Source organism: Bufo bufo, chromosome 11 (genome assembly GCF_905171765.1).
Source record: "Bufo bufo chromosome 11, aBufBuf1.1, whole genome shotgun sequence".
Lineage (NCBI taxonomy): Eukaryota > Metazoa > Chordata > Amphibia > Anura > Bufonidae > Bufo > Bufo bufo.
Window position 1 is genome coordinate 29,224,673 of NC_053399.1, and position 8,484 is coordinate 29,233,156.

At 46.0% G+C, this 8,484-nt stretch overlaps 1 protein-coding gene across 1 annotated transcript; it reads right to left on the bottom strand.

Moving 5' to 3' along the window:
* Positions 1 to 797: 797 nt before the first annotated feature.
* On the bottom strand, positions 798 to 2,475 carry LOC120981438. Its single transcript, XM_040410978.1, has 4 exons — positions 2,429 to 2,475; positions 2,078 to 2,274; positions 937 to 1,861; positions 798 to 805 (listed from the first exon to the last, which is right to left on the bottom strand). The coding sequence occupies exons 2-4, from the start codon at positions 2,231 to 2,233 to the stop codon at positions 798 to 800; spliced, it is 1,089 nt and encodes a 362-aa protein (XP_040266912.1). The 5' UTR covers positions 2,234 to 2,274; positions 2,429 to 2,475.
* Positions 2,476 to 8,484: the final 6,009 nt, after the last annotated feature.

The window sequence follows — 8,484 nt, forward strand, 5'->3', positions numbered from 1 at the left end:
TTTATTATATTGATTAGTGCACTAGGGGGCAGTATAGGTGCCCAAAAATAGAATCCATAATGAATGTCTATGATTAGATCATGTGCAGAATCAACTACCTGTCAAGAGAATGACTTGGTCTGTTAATTCGGCTGCATGATGTCACACCCAAAAGTGTCTAGAAAAGCATTTTGTCCCTTAATTTTTGTTCTTGATCACCCCAGATTTTTGTCTAGTTTAGAGATTTTGTGGTATATACTCATTAGTATCCCCGATATTGGTTTCAGATATACCTACTGGAATATTTAGTTAATAGTTAATTATTTATGCTCTTGTGCTTTTATATGTACAAAAAAAAAAAAAAGAGGTAAGAAAGAGAAGAGAAAATATATAGAAAGAAAAAGAATTTTAAACTCCGTGCCAAGATCTGCAGCACCCCACGTCGAGGTCCCAGGGTCAAAAAAGTCATTCTACAAATAATGACCGTACCAGGGGTTGCAGCATCCAAAGGTTATCAAACTCAGATAATATGGGGACATACATAAATTAGAATAGACTGGTCATCACAAGTCCGAACAAACAAAGGAGTCCTCGAGGAAAAAAGAAGATGTCCAATGGAATTAAGTTTGGTGAACGATAATCAGGTGATTCCCCAACCAAAGTGCAGAAGAAGATAACCCGATCCCGGAATAGAAGACCAAGTGATCACGTGTAATGTGAACGGCATGTATATCTAAAATTGCAAAAGAAAAGAAAAAAAGCAATTAAAAAGTGCGACAAATCATCTAGCATAAAAACCTGTGAACAAAAGCTCCTCGTTAAGGCCCTGTGGGGATAAACAATCAAGATTGTAAATCCATCGGGATTCCGCCTTCAACAAACATTGTGCTATATGTGTCCCCCTAATATTAGAGTAGATTTTTTCTAAGCCTACAACTTGTAGGCCATTGTACTTACCCCCATGGTGATCCAAAAAGTGTGAAGCCACAGAAGTAAGAGTCTTCTCCTCGTCAGCCCGGTCCCGAGCGGCCAGGTTAATATTGGACATATGCTGCTGGATCCGTTTTCGCAGTTCCTGTGAGGTCTGTCCCACATATATTTGCCTGCATGGACAAATGATCCCATATACCACGTTTCTCGTACGACAGTTGATGTAATGCTTTAGACGTATGTGTTCCTCACCATTCATGAAATTATCTTTCCCCAGCATATACGGACAAACATTGCACTGGCCACAGGGATGTGTGCCTTTGAGCTTGATGCCTCTGTTCAGTCCCCGTGTAGGACGCTGGAAGTGACTACAGACAAGCTTGTCCTTAAGTGAAGGTGCTTTACGGGCAATAATTTTCGGTTTTTCATCCATGTGTGGTATCAATCTGTGATCAGAGGTAAGCAAAAACCAGTGGCTCTCCAGGATCTTATATAATGCTGACCATTGATTATTATAACGCTTAATCAAATGCACCTTACCATCCCTGGTTTTTAGTTTTGGGGTGAATAATTGCATCCGGTCAGCATTCTTAGCTTCTTCATAGGATCGGGTGATGAGTCTCCTAGGGTACCCCCTTTTTCGGAACCGCGTTGTTAGGTCTGCTGATGCTGTCTTGAAGTCCGTTACATTGGTACAATTGCGCCGCAACCTAAGAAACTGCCCTTTTGGGATCCCTCTCTTCATATGAATTGGATGAAAGCTTTGATAGTGTAGTAAGTTATTGGTAGCCGTGCTTTTTCGGAAAAGAGATGTAGTGATCCGCTCATGCTCTTTGCGCAACTTCAAATCCAGAAAATCCACCATATCATCCGATATAGTGTACGTCAAATGGATGTTCAAATCATTGATATTCAATGTATCTATGAACTGGATACAGGTCTCCCTAGAGCCCTGCCAAAGAAACAGGACATCATCAATGTAGCGGAACCAACCCACCACGCCCCCACTGAAAGACGGCGACGGGTACACGCAGGTCTCCTCCCACCAACCTAAGAATAGGTTTGCGTAGGAGGGCGCACAGCGTGCACCCATCGCGGTCCCAGACTCCTGCCTGTAAAAAATTCGATCAAAATAATTATGATGTAACACAAAATGCAGGAGACTCACCAGGAAGGCGCGGTGGGCCGGCTCCTCCGAGGTTGATTTTTCCAGAAAATAGGTTGTAGCCCTGATGCCGTCCTTGTGTGCAATATTTGTATAAAGAGACTCGACGTCGCAGGTTACCAATAATACATCGGAAGTGATTGGTAAATGTTCCAGCATTTCTATCAAATGGAGAGAATCCCGTACGTAGGAGGGTAGTCCTAAAACAATGGGTTGAAGAAAGAAGTCCACATAAGTGCAAGCCTGTTCACACAGGCCCCCGATGCCGGCCACAATGGGTCGACCCGGAGGGTTGCAGAGGTCCTTGTGCACTTTCGGGAGCATGTAAAATGTGGGAATGATAGGGTGACTCACCTCTAAAAACAAATGCTCCTTCTTAGTGATGATGAACATGTCTCGTGCTGTTTTCAATAATCGATCAAACTTCTTCTTAAACACCATTGTAGGATCAGATGGTAAAGGAATATAAAAGGTTCTTTTCTGTAGCTGTCGGTTCGCCTCTTTTGTATACAGGTCCATATCCCATAGGACCACATTGCCGCCTTTATCCGCCTCCTTGATGACAAAGGTGTTGTTCGCCTGCAGTTTCCGTATGGTGTCCGACTCCAAATTGTTCAGATTTCTACCACGTAGGGAATCAGGTTTGAGGTTCTGTATTCCATGTAATACAGCTTGAAAAAAGAGCTGAATATTGGGGAATAAGTTAAATGAGGGAGTAAGCAGGGAGGGCTTATTCAAGGTGAAACACCTCCTATCTGATTCTGATTCACTTTCTCGCAGGAGGTCCATAAGATCCATGAATACTCCACGTTCATCGTCGGCCAGGGTTTGTAGAATCGAAGGTTGATTGTATAGGAGTTTGAAGCAAAGTTGTCTGCAAAATAAATATGTGTCTTTGACAAATTCAAATTTATCCAAGACACGCATAGGGGAAAAAGAGAGTCCCTTCTCCAATATAGATTGTTCCTGAATGGTGAGGTTGTATGTAGATAAATTTATAACTTGAAGAACATTTGTATCCATACCATTTAATACTGCTGTAGTCGTCTCTTTTGGAAGAGTGGGTAATTGCTGCCCCTGCGATGTTGGGGTCCTCTTTTTCTTGGATTTGCGTAATCCCCTCCTTGACCTCCGTCGTCGCTGGCCTCTGATAAAAAATCACCCTCACTCAGACTCTGATCGCTAGGGTCAGTATGACCCCCAGCCATTCTTGTTGATGGATTCATGGTATTATTCCTGCCCTGGCCACGCAGATTTCCTGTGTGTTTCCACTTGAACGCTTGTTTGTTGTCAAAGTCGACCCTATCCCGCTGGAACTTAGATTTCTTCCCCATCATTATCTCTTTGTCATATTTATCCAAGATGTCCCTCAACTTAGTATAATAGCTCTCAACCTTGGTTTTCTCGTGCAGGGCCAAACGTGCCTCCAGGCCCACCAGTCTCTGCTTGGTTGTACGGAGCAATTCCCTGTCGTGCTCAATTAGCATGCCCATAAGGATTTTAGAGCATTGGGATAAGCCCTGTTCCCAGGTAGTTTTAAATTCAGGGGTGACCTCCCAGGCAGGGAATTTCTGCACCCGGAGACCCCTAGGTATAATACCACATTTGACATATTCTTCTAGGCTTTTGACATTCCACCATACCCTTGAGAACAATTTATGTACCTCAGTGAGTTCATTGACAAGCACCCTGAAATCACCACCGTCCTCTGGATCCCCACCCTCCTGGAAAATTGTAGACACCTGAGAGTTCCACACCGCCTCTCTGTCCTCAATATGCACCGCCATATCAGTATACAGGCTATCGCAAAATTACAGCAATGGATGTAGGAGTGCCTCCCCAAGAAAACAGTGTTAACCACTGCTGAAAAGTGACCATGCAATCAAAAAAGATAGGGGCACATCCAAAGATAAAAAGGAAGAGTGCCGGCCCACGGTATATAATGCACAATGTAACAAGGAAGAAAAAGAATACCGAAACAGGAGCCGCACATCTACAAAATTACAAATTTATTGAGGCAACAGACACAACATAAAAAGAATTAAAATCGTTGTATACAACAGGTCTGGGCCATGTAAGCCGTGTATCGGCGCATGCCCATCTGAATCACCACAAATTCATGTATGAACCCCCACATCCATCAGCATGTAATAATATAAAGTGCATGAAATCCATCAACAATAGATAAGAGTCAATAAATACTTATCATAAAAATGGCATGATGGGGGGTGTCTGTGGCGGTCAGAAGAAAAGCCCAGCGCGTATCGCCAGACTTGCTGGCTTCCTCAGGAGTGCCTGATTCCTAATGGCCAATCATCAAATATATATATACTAAGTAATCACATAATAATGTCTTGTACCTGTACACTGATTCCAGATGGAGAGAGGGGGCGGTGACCACCTCGCTATCGTGGAGCGACAGAGGGGCGCATAGGGAAATCTCCCACGATGCAAGTGTAGATCAATTGTGGGAAGCGAACGGCGTACGGATGTGCCGTCCGCGCATGCGACCATCCAAGCCGGCCCGCGCTGCGTTCCAAAGACCGGATATAGCAGCACGCGCCGGCTCACAGGGCTCCCACTGCGTGTCAGCAGTCGGAAATGACATAGGTCCCGGCATGTGACACGACGGGGGGAGCTGCAGATGCACACAAAGCAAGAGGTGAAAAAAGAATAGACTTACTGAGATAGACGTAACATATAGATTTCAGTAGACAATGAATCGGGAGTTCAGTATCGGGGAATATAACCAAAGGTTGGAATAAGGGAGAAGAGACAAATGTCAATCCAGAAAAAGAAACATGATAAAGGCGCCAAGGAAGAAATGAGATAAATTTAAAAACACACAAGAAGAGTGACAAGTAATAATGATTATTATACCTAGAAATCCAAAATAAATCAATTTTTTGTTTTGTGTGTTATTATTTTTAATTATTTAATATTGGTGATTTTTTACTATTATATTTATTTATTTTTTATACATATATTATTTTTTATATATTTTTTATTTTTTGTTTATTATTTTTTATATTTTATATATTTTTTGGTTTATTTTTTGAATTTTATTATATTGATTAGTGCACTAGGGGGCAGTATAGGTGCCCAGAAATAGAATCCATAATGAATGTCTATGATTAGATCATGTGCAGAATCAACTACCTGTCAAGAGAATGACTTGGTCTGTTAATTCGGCTGCATGATGTCACACCCAAAAGTGTCTAGAAAAGCATTTTGTCCCTTAATTTTTGTTCTTGATCACCCCAGATTTTTGTCTAGTTTAGAGATTTTGTGGTATATACTCATTAGTATCCCCGATATTGGTTTCAGATATACCTACTGGAATATTTAGTTAATAGTTAATTATTTATGCTCTTGTGCTTTTATATGTACAAAAAAAAAAAAAAAAAAAAAAGAGGTAAGAAAGAGAAGAGAAAATATATAGAAAGAAAAAGAATTTTAAACTCTGTGCCAAGATCTGCAGCACCCCACGTCGAGGTCCCAGGGTCAAAAAAGTCATTCTACAAATAATGACCGTACCAGGGGTTGCAGCATCCAAAGGTTATCAAACTCAGATAATATGGGGACATACATAAATTAGAATAGACTGGTCATCACAAGTCCGAACAAACAAAGGAGTCCTCGAGGAAAAAAGAAGATGGTCCAATGGAATTAAGTTTGGTGAACGATAATCAGGTGATTCCCCAACCGAAGTGCAGAAGAAGATAACCCGATCCCGGAATAGTCCTTCCAGATGTCCCAGCATGAGCTAAGCAGATGAATACAGCCCTCAGATTACTCTGGCTAATATATCTGTGGTAAATAGCTGTGCTCTGGCAACCGTGGGTGTAGTGTCCACTAGTCTGGGGTTCATAGGGTCTTAACTTGTTTTCCCTCTGCAGCAGCAGGGTCTTGAACACCTTAAACTGGATTATCTGTCTCTGTCTCTCACTGTAGCCATGCAAATCCCCCTCTTCTTACTTGCATCTCCTGGAGCTTGTAAGTGTCACGGCCTCTGTGGTGTGCGCCGTGACACGGTTGCCGTGCATGCTGTTGCCAGCAGCAACGTGTTGTGGTTGCAGCATGTAGGTGCCTCCTCCTTTCTCCTGGGGCCTTCCCTGTCTGGTGCCGGAGTTTTTATTTTTTATCTAGCTGGTGGGAATTTAGGTGTGTCCTGGGTGTGGCCATGAGGTTTATATTGCCTGTGGCCTGTTGGCTGGGTTCTGTGTTCCTCCAGCCTTGCTGTGTGCTGGAGCTGTGCTCCTGCCCGGCCTCTACCATCTGCCCAGTCCTTGTGGGCCACCTTGTGGAACATCAAAGTCATCTATGATATCCCGTTGTCTACCTTCCCTACCCTTTCATATGTTTGGTGATGTTTATGTATGGGTGGTTGTTGTCCTGTCTAGTGGTTGTTACATGTCTGGTCTGTTGGTGTCTGTAGTCCAGCATGTTTGCTAGACATGTTCCCTGTGTGGTGGACCTCCGGAAGGTGGTCTCACGGTTCTCCGGAGGGGCAACCACAAGTCAATGTACAGCTCTGCTGGGGGCCGCCATGCATCCTGTCTGCGTGGGGTTCCGGTCGTCGTTGTTTGCAGCGGCAGGTAAGTGCAAGTTGTTTCTGGGCTCTTTCCTGCCGATGCAGTAGCTGTGCACTGTCTGTCCCTTCCCTTGCTGCTAGGCCCGCGGGACTCCTGTTCATCCATGTCTTGGAAGAACAGGTTGTCTCTCCCCGCTCCTATTCCAGGGATTATCAGGGCGACTTAGGGTCCGAGGTTCCTGGGTATGAGACGTCCTACCTTCTGGGTCCGCTTATACAGTTAGGAGTCAGGGCGAGGATTAGGGAAGCTCTAGGAGGTGACCAGCTCCCTTTTCCCGGTGTCCACAGGGCCGGCGCTATCATAAGGCAGACCAAGCGTCTGCCTTAGGGCGCACCCGGCGCCGCAGAAGGAGTGGGTGCCGCCGCACCAAAAATTAACCCCCTTTGTTTTTTGTTGACTTAATTAAATAAAAAATTATCATAATCACCTATTGTTTTTCGAGCGGCTGCAGTGCCGCTGGGCGCCCGCCCCGCCCCCAGCCGCCTGTGTGTGTGCCGTGCGGTGCGTGCGGCCCTGAGCAGCACGGTCACATGGTCAGGGCAGGGAGGCGTGACTGGCCAGTGGCGCCGCGGCGGACGGCAGCAGCAGCAAGGAACTGTCTGGAGGCGGAGCTGCTGTGTGAGCTGGCCTGTAAAAGCTGCCTCACCTGGCCGGCCGAGTAGACTGAGCTGAGGAGTTGGGCAGACTGGAGTGGCGACAGCGACTGACTGCAGAGCTGAGGACCCTAGGTAGGAGAATGATCAGCCTCTGCTGCTGCCTCTGCCTGCATTAATGAATGATGATTGGGGGGGAAAGACTTTACCAGAGGGGGAGAAATGATGGAGGACAAAATGTCTGTGCCATGGAGCCTGGAGGGGAAGAAAAGAAGGGGGGGGTGACATGATGAGGGACAATGTTGGAGTCTGTGCCATAGGGGGGGGTGACATCATGTCACCCCCCCCCCCCCTCCATGGCACAGACTCCAACATTGTCCCTCATCATGTAACCCTTCCCCCCTCCATGGCACAGACTCCAACATTGTCCCTCATCATGTCAGTGACATGATGGGGGACAATGTTGGAGTCTGCCATGGAAGGGGGTGGTTACATGATGAGGGACAATGTTGGAGTCTGTGCCATGGGGGGGAGGGTCACATGATGAAGGGACAATGTTGGAGTCAGTGCCATGGGGTGGTGACATCATGTCACCCCCCCCCCCCCCCTCCATGGCACAGACTCCAGCATTGTCCCCCATCATGTCAGTGACATGATGAGGGACAATGTTGAAGTCTGTGCCATGGAGGGGGGGGGGGGGGGGTGACATGATGATGGACAATGTTGGAGTCTGTGCTATGGGGGGGGGGGGGGGGGTCACATGATGAGGGACAATGTTGGAGTCTGTGCCATGGAGGGGGTTGACATGACGGACAATGTTGGAGTCTGTGCCATGGAGGGGGGGGTGACATGATGACGGACAATGTTGGAGTCTGTGCCATGGGGGGGAGGGTGACATGATGAGGGGACAATGATGAAGGGACAATGTTGGAGTCTGTGCCATGGGGTGGTGACATCATGTCACCCCCCCTCCATTGCACAGACTTCAACATTGTCCCTCATCATGTCACCACCCCCTTCCATGGCACAGACTCCAACATTGTCCCCCATCATGTCACTGACATGATGAGGGACAATGTTGGAGTCTGTGCCATGGAGGGGGGGGCGACCAAAATGTAGTTTTGCTAGTGTTGGCAAAAATCCTTGCACCGGCCCTGATTGCACACCTCTAAAGCCAGCTCTAAAGAACCAGATAATGAAATAACAGTTCCCCTTTCATTAA